Below are 17,925 nucleotides of genomic sequence, written 5' to 3' on the forward strand. Positions count from 1 at the left end.
GTATACCACAGAAGACTGCACCAGCCATGCAACCACCAGCCATGCAACCACCAGCCATGCAACCACCATCTCACACACATGACCACGTGGACAATGTCAGACTATAGTTAGTAATGAATGAAATGGTTCAGTGAGTTTATTGCAGTATAAAGTAAAAGGGTTTAGGAGATTTTCATTTACAACTCCTATAAGTAGACCTTAATGATTAATTGATCCATTATGGGATTGAAAATGTCGATGACATCACTTCATTGTTACCCTCATTAAAATACTGTCTGGATACAGTTGGCAGTGGTAGCATACCATGATAGCATGTTGTCGATGTCATGACTTTAGTCACATTAGTTTGCATGACTGTGGATATGCTGTTCTGTCATGTGAAGACATTTATTGCAATACTACAGACGATAACAGTACATGAACTAAAAACATAATTTGAATAAGGGTTTACATGTTATGATATAGTGCGGCAAGTCTACTTTCTTTATTCTATGTGGTCGAAACCATAAATGTGTTATTGTTTTCCTGCCTTAAACGGACTGTATCTATATAACTTCACCATACACAGTGGGGCAAAAAAGTATTTAGTCAGCCACCAATTGTGCAAGTTCTCCCACTTAAAAAGATGAGAGAGTCCTGTAATTTTCATCATAGGTACACTTCAACTATGATAGACAAAATGAGAAAAAAAATCCAGAAAATCACATTGTAGGATTTTTAATTAATTTATTTGCAAATTATGGTGGAAAATAAGTATTTGGTCACCTACAAACGAGCAAGATTTCTGGCTCTCACAGACCTGTAACTTCTTCTTTAAGAGGCTCCTCTGTCCTCCACTCGTTACCTGTATTAATGGCACCTGTTTGAACTTGTTATCAGTATAAAAGACAGGGTATGTTTGGCATGCATCCATGGTTCTTTCCACTGCTAAATAAATGACGAGCCAAAATATTGCATATGGAAAAGACAAACCGTCCCCAAGTCAAAGCTCACCTTTGTCAGATTCTGTCTGGGTATGATTATGTCTGTGACCGTTAGTCCAGCCTGTTGTTCAGGCAAGGGAGGATTCACATGATGTTCTACAGTTCTTTTGGAACATAATGCGGTTCTTTCGTGTTACTTTTGAACATAAACACCTTGGCCTCGACGTCTGAAAGAGTCAAGGTGTTCATCACGACTGATGAGTCTCAGAGATTCCATAATGTCCTTTGAATGTTGCCTTTGTGTCACGGTTGAAACAAACCACTGTGAATCTCAACGGACTGTGACCACAGGAAAGACGCTCCTTCAAGGCCTACCTCAGAATGCTCATCCATCAGGGAGAGGAAGTTCAACGGTGGGAAGGCTTAACATCAACAGGAAAAGGCGTGTGACCTGTCTGTAACCTGTTGATATACCTCTTAGTTGACGCTTGTTGATGCTAGAGAGCGTCCTGATGGTGCCTCCATCCCCAAGGTATGTCTGTCTCTTGTTGACGTTGTTACCTCTTCTAAGTCAGGACACCAAGGGGTCACGGAGGGGTCGCAGCCACCCTAGAGGGTCGTCTCTCTCTGGGTTCTTTAGCGGCAGTTATGAAAGATGACGTCAGTTGCCTGTTCTTTAGCCCCTGTGGTTGAAGCCTGATTGGTTTAATGTCTCCCAGGAGCGAGTTGGAGCACGTAGACTGACGTCTGGGCTAGCAGACCACTTCTCCCTCTGACTGACCAGGGCCAGTTAGTCAGAGATGGAGGGACCTAAACCTTTCACTGCCTGGTTTACATATCCAGCATGACCAGCAGGACACTGAGGCCCTTTCACTTCCACTATTTAAAAAGATACCGTTGAAGTCGGAAGTTTACATACACTTAGGTTGGAGTCATTAAAACTTGTTTTTCTACCACTCCAAAAATGTCTTGTTATCAAACTATAGATTTTGCAAGTCGGGTAGGACATCTACTTTGTGCATGACACAAGTAATTTTTGTGACACAAGTAACAATTGTTTACAGACAGATTATTTCACTTATAAAAAAAAATGTAGTCCGATAATTTAACCAGGTAAGTTAACTGAGAACACGTTCTCATTTGAAGCAACGACCTGGGGAATAGTTACAGGGGAAAGGAGGGGAATGAATGAGCCAATTGTAAACTGGGGATTCTTAGGTGACCGTGATGGTTTGAGGGCCAGATTGGGAGTTTAGCCAGGACACCGAGGTCTTACAATAAGTGCCATGGGATCTTTAATGACCTCAGAGAGTCAGGACACCAGTTTAACGTCCCATCCAAAAGACGGCACCCTATACAGGGCAGTGTCCCCAATCACTGCCCTGGGGCATTTTTTAGACCAGAGGAAAGAGTGCCTCCTACTGACCCTCCAACTCCACTTCCAGCAGCATCTGGTCTCCCATCCAGGAACTGACCAGAACCAACGCTGCTTAGCTTCAGAAGCAAACCAGCAGTGGTATGCAGGGTGGTATGCTGCTGGCTAATCATGGGTGGTATGCTGCTGGCTAATCACATATAATTCACTGTATCACAATTCCAGTGGGTAAGAAGTTTACATACACTAAGTTGGCTGGGCCTTTAAACAGCTTGGAAAATTACAGAAAATTATGTTAGGGCTTTAGAAACTTCTGATAGGCTGATTGACATCATTTGAGTCAGTTGGAGGTGTACCTGTTGATGTATTTCAAGGCCTACCTTCAAACTCAGTGCCTCTTTGCTTGACATCATGGGAAAATCAAAAGAAATCAGCCAAGACCTCAGAAGAAAAATTGTAGACCTCCACAAGTCTGGTTCATCGTTGGGATGGGGATGCTTTGCTGCAAGAGGGACTGGTGCACTTCACAAAATAGATGGCCTTATGAGGAAGGAAAATTACGTGGATATATTGAAGCAACATCTCAAAACATCAGTCAGGAAGTTAAAGCTTGGGTCTTTCAAATGGAAAATGACCCCAAGCATACTTCCAAAGTTGTGGCAAAATGGCTTAAGGACAACAAAGTTAAGGTATTGGAGGGGTCATCACAAAGCCCTGACCTCAATCTTATAGACAATGTGTGGGCAGAACTGAAAAAGTGTGTGCGAGCAAGGAGGCCTACAAACCTGACTCAGTTACACCAGCTCTGTCAGGAGGAATGGGTCAAAATTCACCCAACTTATTGTGGGAAGCTTGTGGAAGGCTACCCGAAACGTTTGACCCAAGTTAAACAATTTAAAGGCAATGCTACCAATACTAATTGAGTGTATGTAAACTTCTGACCCACTGGAAATGTGATGAAATAAATAAAAGCTGAAATAAATAATTCTCTCTACTATTATTCTGACATTTCACATTCTTAAAATAAAGTGGTGATCCTAACTGACCTAAAACAGGGATTTTTTACTTGGATTAAATGTCAGGAATTGTGAAAAACTGAGTTTAAATGTATTTGGCTAAGGTGTATGTAAACTTCCGACTTCAAATGTATATATTTAACCTTTATTTAACTAGGCAAATAAGTTAAGAACAAATTCTTATTTGCAATGACGCCATACCAAAAGGCAAAAGGCCTCCTGCGGGGATGGGGGCTGGGATTAAAAATATAGGAAAAAACACACATCACGACAAGAGAGACACCACAACACTACATAAAGAGAGACTTAAGTCAACCACATAGCATGGCAGCAACACATGACAACACAGCATGGCAGCAACACCACATGACAACAACATGGTAGCAACACAACATCGCAGCAGCACAACTTGGTAGCAGCACAAAACATGGTACACACATTATTGGGTACAGGCAACAGCACAAAGAGCAAGAAGGTAGAGACAGCAATACATCACGTGAAGCAGCCACAACTGTCAGTAAGAGTGTCAATGATTGAATCTTTGAATGAAGAGAAGGAGATAAAACGGTCTGGTTTGAGTGTTTTTTGCAGCTTGTTCTAGTCGCTAGCTGCAGCGAACTGAAAAAGGAGCGACCCAGGTATATGTGTGCTTTGGGGACCTTTAACAGAATGTGACTGGCAGAACGGGTGGTGTATGTGGAGGATGAGGGCTGCAGTAGGTATCTCAGATAGGGGGGAGTGAGGCCTAAGAGGGTTTTATAAATTAGCATCAACCAACCAGTGGGTCTTGTTACAGGTTTTCAGAGATGACCAGTTTACAGAAGAGTATAGACTGCAGTGATGTGTCCTGTAAGGAGCATTGGTGGCAAATCTGATGACCAAATGGTAAAGAACATCTAGCCGCTCGAGATCAACCCTACCTGCCGATCTATAAATTATGTCTCCGTAATCTAGCATGGGTAGGATGGTCATCTGAATCAGGGTTAGTTTAGCAGATGGGGTGAAAGAGGAGCGATTACGATAGAGGAAACCAAGTCTAGATTTAACCTTAGCCTGCAGCTTTGATTTGTGCTGAGAGAAGGAAAGTGTACCGTCTAGCCATACTCCCAAGTACTTGTATGAGGTACTTGCATGAGGTACTTATCACTGTGATTGAGGCCCATTAGCGGTGGGGATCATGGCTGGCCGTCGTTTAACATCACAAGCCACAGGTGTCTGGCTTTCCACTCTCCCTAAACGTCTATCATTAATCATGGAGGTGTAATTTAGTCATCCCAGAGTCCAGAGTGCTAGAAGGCTTACAGCGCTGTGCTAATCAGAGGGCAGCCCTGTCAGTCTCTAGCTGTCTGTCTCTCCAGCCCTGATCAACCCACAGAGAGCAAAGTATGTTCTCTCTTAAATTGTCACCTTGTCATCTTAGAGGGCCTGTATTGATTTATATGGTTACGGAGTATTTCATTCATATTTCATTTTCATATTCACTACCGGTCAAAAGTTTTAGAAAACCTACTCATTCAAGGGTTTTTCTTTATATGTATTTTTTTAAAACTATTTTCTACATTGTAGAATAACCATGTAGACATAAAAACTATGAAATAAGACATATGGAATCATGTAGTACCAACAAAAAAGTGTCAAACAAATCAAAATATATTTGAGATTCTTCAAAGTAGCCACCCTTTCCCTTGATAACAGCTTTGCACACTCTTGGCATTCTCTCAACCAGCTTCATAAGGTAGTCACCAGGAATGCATTTAAATTAACAGGTGTGCCTTGTTAAAAGTTTTTTGTGGAATTTCTTTCCTTCTTGATGAGTTTGAGCCAATCAGTTGTGTTGTGACAAGTTAGGGGGGATATAAAGAAGATAGCCCTATTTGGTAAAAGACCAAGTCCATATTATGGCAAGAATAGAGGCTTCTAAACAGCTTCTATGCATAGTCACTTTAATAACTCTACCTACATGTACATATTACCTCAACTAACCAGTGCCCCGCACATTGACTCTGTACCTGTATATAGTCTCGCTAATGTTATTTTACTGCTGCTCTTTAATCACTTGTTATTTTTATTTCTTATTCTTTTTTTTCTTTTTTTAACTGCATTTTTGGTTAGGGGCTTGTAAGTAAACATTTCACTGTCCATCATTATGTTAAGACATGAAGGTCAGTCAATCCCAACAATTTCAAGAACTTTTAAAGTTTCTCCAAGTGCGGTCACAAAAACCATCAAGCGCTATGATGAAACTGGCACTCATGAGGACCGCCACAAGAATGGAAGACCCAAAGTTACCTGCTGCAGAGGATAAGTTCATTAGAGTTACCAGTTTCAGAAATTGCAGCCCAAATAAATGCTTCACAGAGTTCAAGTAACAGACACATCTCAACATCAACTGTTCAGAGGAGACTGTGTGAATCAGGCCTTCATGGTCGAATGACTGCAAAGAAACCACTACTAAAGGACACCAATAAGACGAAGAGACTTGCTTGGGCCGAGAAACACAAGCAATGGACATTAGACCGGTGGAAATTTGTCCTTTGGCCTAGAGTCCAAATTGGAGATTTTTGGTTCCAACTGCCATGTCTTTGTGAGACGCGGTGTGGGGGAACGGATGATCTTTGTGTGTGTATTTGTGCACACTTAACCAGCATGGCTACAACAGCATTCTGCAGCGATACGCCATCCCATCTGGTTTGGGCTTAGTGGGACTATCATTTGTTTTTCAACAGGACAATGACCCAACACACCTTCAGGCTGTGTAAGGGATATTTTACCAAGAAGGAGAGTGATGAAGTGCTTCATCAGATGACCTGGCCTCCGCAATCCCCCGACCCCAAACAAATTGAGGTGGTTTGGGATGAGTCGAACTGCAAAGTGAAGCAGCCAACAAGTGCTCAGCATATGTGGGAACTCATTGAGAGAATGCCAAGAGTGAGCAAAGCTGTCATCAAGTCAAAGGGTGGCTATTTGAAGTATCTCAAATATAAAATATGTTTTGATTTGTTTAACACTTTTTTGGTTACTACATGATTCCATATGTGTTATTTCATAGTTTTATGAATGCGTTTCATAGTCTTCACTATTATTCTACAATGTAGAAAATAGCAAAATTAAAGAAAAACCCTTGAATGAGTAGGTGTGTCCAAACTTTTGACCGGTAGTAGTATTTTCTCTCTCTCTCTCACAGGAGTATGAGCCAACCATCTACTATCCCAAACGTACCCCTCACACCATTCAACAGGACTTCACAGTTCAGTGTGAAAAGATGGACATCCCATTCCTCTCCTATCTCCCAACAGAGGTGAGCAACGTAAAAAAGGATTATAAAACATTAAATGTTAGATGTCAAGTTTAATTCAAGTATTAATTAGTGTATTGTACAAATGAATCCTTGAATTAAAGTTGACATCTGATAGCGGAACTGACTTATGAAAGTGCACCTTGCTGGAGCTGTGAGAACTATGTAAAGCTCTTGTCTAGATGCTGACCAGAGTTTGCATTGTGGTTGTGTTATGGTTGTGTGTTCAGGTGCAGTTGATCAACGATGCCTATAACCTGGTGATCGATGCCATCCTGGGGCCAGAGACTGACCACACAGACGTGAAGGAGCCCTACGCTGGCATCCTAGTCACTCTGAAGCAGGTCAAGATCCCCATCGTAAGTTTGGACATACCCTCAGGTAAGGCTGAAAGCTATGCTGCACATTCAACATGTACCAGTGTTGCACAAATGTACAGAAATTTGCCCAAAACAGGATTTTAGCTCTGAGCTAAACACGAGTAAGCCATACAAAATAAAAGCCTGTACATGTTCCACCACAGGAGGTTGGTGGCACCTTGATTGGGGAGGACGGGCTCATAGTAATATCTGAAACGGAGTCAATGGAATGGTATCAACACATCAAAACACATGGTTTCCATGTGTTTGATACCATTCCATTTACTCCATTCCAGACATTTTTATGAGCCATCCTTCCCTCAGCAGCCTGAATTGTGCTCCACAATTCACCGGCCACATTTGCAGCTGCGATAGCCTTTGTCAGATCAACCTCAAGTCATCCTCAACACTACTGAGCTGTAGAGACCAACCTGGATAGAATGAGATAGTAAAGCATATAGCTAAGTGTAGTACATATATTTGGCCATTATATCTCACCCTCTCCCCTTTTAACTTGTTCTGGAATGCTGCTACCTGGCAGGTGTCTAATCTGTAAGATGAAATGCCGATTAAAGTTGAAAGGAGAAGCTCAAGTGAGATTCTCACGCTCTCCATAATGTTATGTCACGTGACATAGCTAGTAGATGGCAGGTTAGTTGTCCCATCAATGGAGATGGAATTCAAATGGTGATCATCATTTCCTTGTTTATTAAAGGTTGGGATGTTGACCAGGTGACCTCAGATGGGATCAACCCAGACGTCCTGATCTCGCTTATGGCACCAAAGAGATGTGCCACCAGTTTCACAGGGAAGCACTACTTGGCGGGACGCTTCCTGCCTTATGACATCCAGAAGAAATACGATCTGAACCTGCCAGAATATCCAGGCATAGACTGTGTTATAGAATTGTAAAATATTCTGTACACCCTCACCAGTCCTCATTTTGGATAAATATGGATAATATATTCACGTTTTGTATTTTATAGATTGTTACTGTGCTTTACCGTTCATGTGCTATCTCTCCAATGGGTGTAGACTAGAGCAGGTTTAGCCTTACCCAGAATTCACTCTGTTTGCTCAAATACAATAGAAAAATGGTATAGAATCTGTGGGAGGTCTGAGTTGTATGTCTGTTTTGGAAATGGTTTGAGGAGTTTCCATGTCAGTTTTCATGTGAGTTACCAAGTGAGTTGCGTCATTCTCATTTTTGTGATTGCTTCTTTGCAACGTTCTGAGATGATCTTTCTCCTTCAGCAAAAAAATGATGAATGTTGTGCGGAAGAGGTGTTTTGTACCTTCGAGTTAACTGCTTTTTGTTATGTATTATTATGTTTTGAGTTCTGTTTTTCTTATTGAAGAATGCTTGGATTTTGGGTCATACTACTTTCTAGCAGCTGCATATTTTTTTTTTATAGAATTCAGTCTACACTGCTGCATTTCCTTAGTCCAAGTAACACCTGTTCGTTGCTTTGCAGTTACAGAGTTAACTCTTTGTCCAATAAAATATCTCATTTAACAATTGTTTTGATTCCGATGTGATTCGATGTAAGAAAGTAGGACATATGAAAGCTGACAAGATTGAAGGTAATCATGACAGTAAATCCTCCACAGGAGTTACAACTTTGTAGAGTCTAAACTGTGGTGGTGGATAAAACTGCCATTATGCTTCATAACATCAGAGATCACACAGTAGGTTATGCAAATCCATGCCAAGCCTCAGACATTGTTAGAAGAGATCAGGCAGGAGATCAGAGGGATGATATTACATGCTGAATGATTTCTTCAATAATTCTCTCTAAATCCAGAGTCGATGGAGTGGAATCAGAACTTGTGTCTGAAGTGTGCTTAGTACACATCAATTCTGCATTTGAGAGGAAATGTTTTCATATTTGGGATGCTACAGTAAAACAAGCTGTCTCTGGTTTATTGATTACAACTTAATTAAAATATACACTGATTGTACAAAACACCTTCCTAATATTGAGTTGCACCCCCCCCCCCCCCCCACACCCTGCCCTCAGAGCAGCCTAAATTTTTCTGGGCATGGATTCTACAAGGTTTCGAAAGTGTTTCAAATGGCCTATTTTGACTCCAATGCTTCCCACATTTGTGTCAAATTGTCTGGATGTCCTTTGGGTGGTGGACCATTCTTGATACACACAGGAAACTGTTGAGCATGAAAAACCCAGCCGCGTTGCAGTTCTTGACACACTCAAACCGGTGCACCTGGCATCTACTAACATACCCCGTTCAAAGGCACTTAAATATTTTGTCTTGCCCATTCACCCTCTGAATGACACACATACACAATTGTCTCAATAAATCAATTGTCTCAAGGCTTAAAAATCCTTCTTTCACTGGTCTCCTCCCCTTCATCTACACTGATTGAAGTGGATTTAACAAGTGACATCAATAAGGGATCATCTCTTTCACCTGGATAAACCTGGTCAGTCTATGTCATGGAAAGAGCAGGTGTTCGTAAAGTTTTGTATACTCAGTGTAGAATCAAATTGGCAAACAAGTGTAGTGCAAGCTGGGTAGTTAGTTGATGACGAGTGTCTCTCATCATTTTGACCTGACATCTAAACATGTTTATAATAGGCCTGTGAATGGATGTGAGTAGGGTACAGGACGATTTATGTACTAGCTAGTTTATTTATGCCAAAGCCTGCACTGTCCTCTAAGTGCTAGCACTGTGTGCAAGAAGTCATATTGTATTTATACCAAACCCTGCACTGTCCTCTAAGTGTTAGCACTGTGTGCAAGAAGTCATATTGTATTTATACCAAACCCTGCACTGTCCTCTAAGTGTTAGCACTGTGTGCAAGAAGTCATATTGTATTTATACCAAACCCTGCACTGTCCTCTAAGTGTTAGCACTGTGTGCAAGAAGTCATATTGTATTTATACCAAACCCTGCACTGTCCTCTAAGTGTTAGCACTGTGTGCAAGAAGTCATATTGTATTTATACCAAACCCTGCACTGTCCTCTAAGTGCATAACATACAACGGTGTAAAACCTGTTAAGCGCAAAGAGCCCACCCACAGGGCACACACTGGTTGAATCAATGTTGTTTCCATGTCATTTCAATGGCCAATGTGGAATAGATGTTGAATTGAGGCTTTTGGAATACATCTGAACATTTACTGCTCATATTTTTCATTCTGTTCCTCTGCATTTTCTGAGAGGCTCTTTCTCATATATTTAAGTGAGAATGTATTTTTCTAATGTCTAATTAATGGTATTCAAAGTCTTTAGAGGGTGGAAGAGAATTAACAGATAATAACCGATACTAATATCATATTGAGCAGACCAGAGGAGGCCGGTGGGAGAAGCTATAGGTTTTCATACTTATGTTTGAGGTGTTCTATACCGTTCCATTTATTCCATTCCAGCAATTACAATGAGCCGATCCTTCTGTAGCTCATCCCACCAGCCTCCTCTGGAAGAGACATGTTCTATTACAGTTGATTGGTAGGCTGTTCTGGATTTCAGTGATTTAGAACTAAGGGTAGAACATCTAAGCAAGAGGGCAGACTAGTGCATATTTTTTTCACAGATCTGCATGGAATTATCCAACCTACCTGAGGGAATTTTACGGAATAACTCCTAAACATCATTACAGTTGCTGATGATGTATTTGCAACTAGTCAGTGCATTCTATCTCACAAGCATGGCTCTGTGTGTTTTGAAGTGAGTGTTTGTTGAATGGCATGCCATATGATGCCACTTCCCTCTTTGCAGAGAATCATCGTGCAATCAGCAGTTGTTAAAGTTACAAATTCTAACCAGAAGTTGACCATCTGGCATTGTCATACTGTCTGCGAGTACACAAATGATGTGAAGCTCTACTCTAGTGCCACGTTCAAGACAACTCGGAAACTCGGAACCTCCGAGTTAAAATGTGAGTACGTTTTTTTGCGTAGCACTTCCTATTGGAAGCTTATTTATCTCAAATTTTGTGCACAACTTGAGATTTTTTCCTTTGCCAAGATAATCCATCGATTATCTTGGCAAAGGAAAAATTCTCAAATGTTCTTGTTACTTACAACCTCATGCTAATCGCATTAGCCTACATTAACTCAACCATCCCAAGGGGGACCCACCAACCATGTAGAGGTTAACAGTCTGATGGCCTTGAGATAGAAGCTGTTTTTTCAGTTTCTCAGTCCCAGCTTTAATGCACCTGCACTGACCTCGCCTTCTGGATGGTAGCGGGGTGAACAGGCAGTGGCTCGGGTGGTTGTTGTCCTTGATGATCTTCTTGTCATGCCATTCATCCACCGCCATCACCTCATGTTTCAGCAGGATAATGCATGACCCCCAAGGATCTGTACACAATTCCTGGAAGCTGGAAATGTCCCAGTTCATCCATGGCCTGCATACTCACCAGACATGTCACCCGTTGGGCATGTTTGGGATGCTCTGGATCGACGTGTATGACAGCGTGTTCCAGTTCCCACCAATATTCAGCAACTTTGCACAGCCATTGAATAGGAGTGGGACAACATTCCACCGGCCAAAATCAACAGTCTGATCAAATCTATGCGAAAGAGATGTGTCACGCTGCATGAGGCAAATGGTGGTCACACCAGACAGTGACTGGTTTTCTGATCCACGCCCCAACTTTTAAAGGTGTCTGTGACCAATAGATGCATCTGTATTCCCAGTGATGTGAATCCATAGATTAGGGCCTAATGGATTTATTTCAATTGACTGATTTCCTTATATGAACTGTAACTCAGTAAAATCTTTTAAATTGTTGCATGTTATGTTTATATTTTTGTTCAGTGTAGTTCTTTTGATGAATTGTATGACAAAAACATGTTTTGCATGACAAAGTATATATTTTTGGTTATGGCCAATTTGAATGCCATTGTTACACAATTAACAGGCTTGTTTCATCAATTACACTACACTGAGGTTGAGCATACTGTAGAAAAGCTGTTTGTTTTTACGAGTTCTGTATACAAACATAATCGTAATATCTTAGTGTGATGCATTCGGTGTACTCTGGTGGATACAACCTTCAGTAACAGCCCAAAAACGTATTACAATCCAGACAGAACCGATGAAATCTTACTCTGTGGAAAGTAAAAAAACACCCTTTTATTTGAGGTAATATTCCTCCCCGCTCTCTCCTGCATTTTTTTGGGAGTGTTATGGAAGACACAGATGTGAGAGAGCACTGGCCAATGGTGAGCAGACGGGGGCTGGATTAGACTGCACTCTGGGTGTCCCTTCTTTTAAGACTCCTGTTCCCCCGTCTAATTTACAATCTTCATATGGCTGGGTTTAGGGACAGGAGCAGGTTTCCAACCATCATCATTCACACCTGAGAGCACTCAGACTCTGTAGCCTGACATTTTGAAGAACAACACAATTTCCTCTTGACTTGATAATATATTACAAGCAGAGAGAGAGAAGGAAAGCATCCAAGTGTGTGATTGTGGCACACCATGTGGGACTTTACAAAAGTGTCACTACTCCTGTCTTTCCTGGTGGCAGTGGCAGCGGCTCAAGGTATGTCAAGTTAATGTCCCCCTCAAAATGTGATCTTAGTTCAGATTCACTATTGATGTGCAAATAATTATATCACTCAGCCTTTTTACATATTGCACAAAAAGTCATTGAAATTGTTTGTGTACTCATCAGCAGAACTAATTTTCCAGGACATTTTAGAATAGGTTCTTCGTAACACTGCCACTGTGTTTTGTATCATTGCCATTGTCTTGCATGCCATTTAACTGTAGCTGTGGTAAGCAATGTCATTACTCAAATGAGAACTTCATAATAGCCAATTCAGCCCTGAAGCCTGAACAGCTTCATCATTCTGACACATGCTGTCAATGATCCACTGCTTGTCTGTAGTAGCTCATTCTTATGGCATAAAAGTATACATTGAGTGGGCAAAACATTAGGAACACCTGCTCTTTCCATGACAGACTGACCAGGTGAGTCCTGATGAAAGCTATTATTCCTTATTGATGTCACTTGTTAAATCTACTTCAATCAGTGTAGATGAAGGACAGGAGACAGGTTCAAGATGGATTTTTAAGCCTTGAGACAATTGAGAAAAGGATTGTGTATTTGTGCCATTCAGAAGATTTACAATACATATAACACGTTGAAGGTCAGTGTAGCACTCTCTCTCTGTGCGTGTGTGTTTGCAGTGAAGGCACTACATGGATTAAGGTAGACCCACGCCACCATTCCACCCGTGCCTGCAGTCACCTGACTGAGAGAGAAATAAGGAGGACACGAGGGCACAAACTGAACTCACACAGTCTCAATTATCAGCCAGTAGATATGCAAATTAACTTCCCTCCCGTGGCTAATTAAAAAAGAAATACGCTTACATCTTTACATGCTGCTGCTTTAAGCTTTACCCGCACCTACGGTCTGACTGGCACCCAATTAAAAAGCTTATAGAAAGTGGTGCATAAACACTGAGTGTACAAAACATTAAGAACACCTGCTCTTTCCATGACATAGACTGACCAAGGGAATTTAGGTGAAAGTTATGATCCCTTATTGATGTCACTTGTTAAATCCACTTCAATCAGTGTAGATGAAGGGGAGGAGACCAGTGAAAGAAGGATTTTTAAGCCTCGAGACAATTGAGACATGGATTGTGTATGTGTGCCATTCAGAGGGTGAATGGGCAAGACAAAATATTTAACTGCCTTTGAACGGGGTATGGCAGTAAGTGCCAGGTACACCAGTTTAAGTGTGTCAAGAACTGCAACGCTGCTGGGTTTTTCACGCTCAATAGTTTCCCGTGTGTATCAAGAATGGTCCACCACTCGAAGGACATCCAGCCAACCTGACACAACTGTGGGAAGCATTGGAGTCAACATGGGCCAGCATCCCTGTGGAACACTTTTGACACCTTGTAGAATCCATGCCCCGATGAATTGAGGTTGTTATGAGGGCAAAGGGGGGTGAAACTCAAAATCAGGAAGGTGTTCTTAATGTTTTGTAAACTCTGTATATAAGGAAAATAGCGACAGATCTAGCCCTTCCATTTTAACATTTAAAAAAAATGTTATTAGTTACGATTACTATTTTTGAATTTCAATTTGTTACATTTAATTTTGTTATGAGTTTTGTGCACATGTACTTTAAGATATAGTGTTTTGGCACCAAACGGTGTATGGCACTAAAATAAAAATAAACCAATCAAATCATTCATTAGAAATACTTGCACACATCTCTGTCTTCCTGAATTTAAACTTTGCAAGGTGAGAAAGTAGCCTATCCCAGTGGATGTCAGTGTTGGACCAGTAGTGGTTCTTTAGTTGTGAATAGTGAGATCATACTGTAGCACCACAGGGGGGCTGTCTGTCTCTGCAGGGACATCCCACCACTGTAAGTGTTAATCATGTTGTGTCAAGTCATCAGCACTCTCATTTTACTAACATGCTGTCATGTTAATGAGAAGCAGATGGATGTTACGGGTAACACATGTTTCTCTGGGGGCGATTATATAATGTCTTTGTAGGGATCAGGGCCCCTCAATTTGAGGGGTGTGTGAAAGTTAACTAGTTATTATACAGTAAGTGTGTAATAATGGATAGATAGCCTTGGGATTCTTTAAGAATTCAGTGCAAGTACTGGATAGTTTTGCCTGTTCAGGAAAATTACCACACTGACTAGGTGTTTGATAGAATGGATAGTGATGTATTCACTCGCCAGCACATTGTGGCAGGCATGGGGAGTATTTGTCCCCATCTCACCTCGATACATTACCCGCCGGCTGGAGCACTCACCAAGTCAGCACTCACCAAGTCAGCACTCACCAATAAAACAAGTAAACACAAATCCTCTATCCCACTTTCTCACCTAACTGACTGGTGAAATGACTCTCTCTGGTTTCCCCTCTCCCTGTCTCACTCTTTCCTTTTACTTTTCATTTCCCCTCTCCATGTCTCACTCTTTCCTTTTACTTTTCATTTCCCCTCTCCATGTCTCACTCTTTCCTTTTACTTTTCATTTCCCCTCTCCATGTCTCACTCTTTCCTTTTACTTTTCATTTCCCCTCTTGCTCCTTCTCTATCACTTTCCCTCCATCATTATCCCCATCCCGCTCAGAGTTCGGAGATTTATGATGTGTTTTCCCTATTTGAAGAGACAGCTTCTGCTCCTGGATGCAATACCGAAATGGACTATACCGAAATGGAACACTGTGACTATCAATCAAGCTAAACCAAGTCCCAGGTCTTAGTGGAGTGTTTTAAAGAGCCAGATGCCACACATGCTGCCCGTAATGAACTGTAATCTCCCATACCCATACCAGTCTCGGGATAGAGGTGGAGGTGGGCCATATGGGACCATGAAGAAGCAGTCTCAGAGCTCCAAAGTCAATGTTGTCCCTGTGCTAATTGGCTTCATTCAGAGGGACTAGCTCATTCTCCAGATGCTGGCCACAGACTGACTGGAGAGCAGTGATCCAGCTAAACCACAATCACCACATCAGGATGTGTAGCCCATTGACTTAAATGAGAATGGGAGGGAGAAGAAAGGGATCAAAGTCCCTTGTATTCCCAGCAATCATCACGTGAAGGCCCAAATGATATGACTCCGGTTTCTCTCTGGCTCACTACCGTTTGAAGATGCGATGCCTGCGTTTGAGGATGAAAGTGCACAAACATTACTTTGAGGCATAGGACTAGGCTAATGCTCAAGAAGCAGTTGTTTCTAGAGCTCGTGTATACCCATTGCAGAAACCCAGGTGAGCACTTGCAGTGGACTTAATGTGGAAATACCATTGAGGCCAATTGTTTTGTTATAGCCTGAATGAGGAAATGCAGTGTGGTAGAAAAAAATCACATTAAGAACACAAAGCCTCTGTGTTCTTTTTTAAAATCCCGCCAAATCTTGTGGTGGATTTGCATCATTAGTTCATGTCAGGGGCAAAACTGTATAATGAGGCACATATGCCTTTGACCAAGAATCAGTCAGTGGCTCCCCAACCAGCCCTGAAGCCAAGATTGATGGAGGGAGAAAGCAGATAGAGAGAGAGACCATCTGATTCTTCTACCACAGCACACCTCAGCCAGATAATAGGCCATCTAAACAAAACAACTTCCACATGTCTGCAAGTCCACGGCATAAAAACTCACATGCATAAGTACACACACGCACACTTTCTGGGCAATCATTTAATGTCCAATGGTTTGACACAAACCCTTGTCTAAATAAAATGCTTCTGATTTTGAACAAATATCTCCTTATTGCTTAAATCTTAATAAGGCCAGGTGACGGATGTTTCCAGTGCTCTAACACTTCACTGCACACACCTGTTATTACAATTAAGTGTGGGGCTGTGGCATGGAAAAGTTGCATCAACACTATGTGGAGAGACGCTCAACATTCAGCCCAGTGCTCAGTCCCGCTGTCACGGCCATTGAAAGAAGAGGACCAAGGTGCAGCGTGGTGAGCGTACATATTCCTTTTATTATTATGACGCCGACAAAAACAATAAACAATCCAAAAACCAACCGTGAAGCTAAAGGCTATAGTGCCAACAAACAAAGACAACTTCCCACAAAGAAAGGAGGGAAGAAGGGCTACCTAAGTATGGTTCCCAATCAGAGACAACGATAGACAGCTGTCTCTGATTGAGAACCATACCCGCCAAAACATAGAAATACAAAATCAAAGAAAAACTAAACATAGAATGCCCACCCCAAACCACACCCTGACCAAACCAAATGGAGACATTAAAAGGCTCTCTATGGTCAGGGCGTGACACCCGTGATCCTCCACTCCATCCAAGCTGTTACATAACACAGAAAAGTGTTTTTACATTTTCTTCTTGTAAGGCTCTGGAATATTTTAAACAATATCCAGACCTGCTGAAAGGCCTGTGTCTCGGCCCAGACAGATTTGAGTTGGCAATCTGTCTAATCTGACTACTGAAGTCCTTTCTCTGGGTAACTTCAAAACTTATTTTTTCATTTTCTGCAACTTTTTATTAGTATCTGGCTGCTGCCGAGTGTGCATGCAGCTCTGTCTCGGAAAACATGAGAAGGCAACAGGAGAGGAGAATGGCATTTAGAAGGGCCTGCAGTATTAATAGATGTTTTTGTCCTTGTGTACCCTGTAACTAAAGCCCAGCACCACTTTATAGTGGCAAGATCTCCAGAATAAGTATCAGAGTCCCGTAGACACAACAATGCCAGCCACACCAGGCATTGGCGACAGAATGGCCAAAGCAGTGCAAGGGCAGAAGCAGGAAGAGGGGAGCTTGAGACAATACTGGATCTGACGTAGAAATTCTAACACCCAGTTGAGAGTTCGTCTCCATCACTAATATAACATTGCATGGCATTCAGCTTTATTACGAGAAGCTAGCCTGTATATCTATATTAATAGAAGCTAGCCTGTGTGTCTATATTAAGAGAAGCTAACCTGTGTGTCTATATTGAGAGAAGCTAGCCTGTGTGTCTATATTAAGAAAAGCTAACCTGTGTGTCTATATTAAGCGAAGCTAGCCTGTGTGCCTATTTTAAGAGAAGCTAACCTGTGTGTCTATATTGAGAGAAGCTAGCTTGTGTGTCTATATTTTGAGAGAAGCTAGCCTGTGTGTCTATATTAAGAGGAGCTAGCCTGTGTGTCTATTGTGAGAGAAGCTAACCTGTGTGTCTATATTGAGAGAAGCTAGCCTGTGTGTCTATATTTTGAGAGAAGCTAGCCTGTGTGTCTATATTAAGAGAAGCTAGACTGTGTGTCTATTTTGAGAGAAGCTAACCTGTGTGTCTATATTGAGAGAAGCTAGCCTGTGTGTCTATATTAAGAGAAGCTAGCCTGTGTGTCTATATTGAGAGAAGCTAACCTGTGTGTCTATTTTGAGAGAAGCTAACCTGTGTGTCTATATTGAGAGAAGCTAGCCTGTGTGTTTATATAAAGAGAAGCTAGCCTGTGTGTCTATATTGAGAGAAGCTAACATGT

The 17,925-nt window shown here is 41.7% G+C and overlaps 2 protein-coding genes across 3 annotated transcripts in view; both read left to right on the top strand.

Annotated features, from left to right (window-relative positions):
• The window catches only part of LOC110507530 (yjeF N-terminal domain-containing 3), a 73,032-nt gene extending 64,543 nt beyond the window's left edge, over window positions 1-8,489 (top strand). For both annotated transcript variants that reach the window (XM_021587613.3, XM_090206261.1), the window contains 3 exons: window positions 6,499-6,612; window positions 6,840-6,990; window positions 7,684-8,489. In XM_021587613.3, coding sequence (XP_021443288.1) covers window positions 6,499-6,612; window positions 6,840-6,990; window positions 7,684-7,880 — 462 coding nt within the window. In that variant the 3' untranslated portion in view covers window positions 7,881-8,489. The remainder of the gene's footprint in view (window positions 1-6,498; window positions 6,613-6,839; window positions 6,991-7,683) is intronic.
• A 3,623-nt stretch (window positions 8,490-12,112) lies between these two features.
• LOC110507602 (cartilage intermediate layer protein 1) overlaps window positions 12,113-17,925 on the top strand; it is a 31,789-nt gene continuing 25,976 nt past the window's right edge. Inside the window, exon 1 of the mRNA XM_021587735.3 lies at window positions 12,113-12,492. Coding sequence (XP_021443410.3) covers window positions 12,429-12,492 — 64 coding nt within the window. The 5' untranslated portion in view covers window positions 12,113-12,428. The remainder of the gene's footprint in view (window positions 12,493-17,925) is intronic.

Source organism: Oncorhynchus mykiss, chromosome 1, assembly GCF_057628025.1.
Source record: "Oncorhynchus mykiss isolate SJ-2025 chromosome 1, ASM5762802v1, whole genome shotgun sequence".
Taxonomy (NCBI): Eukaryota; Metazoa; Chordata; class Actinopteri; order Salmoniformes; family Salmonidae; genus Oncorhynchus; species Oncorhynchus mykiss.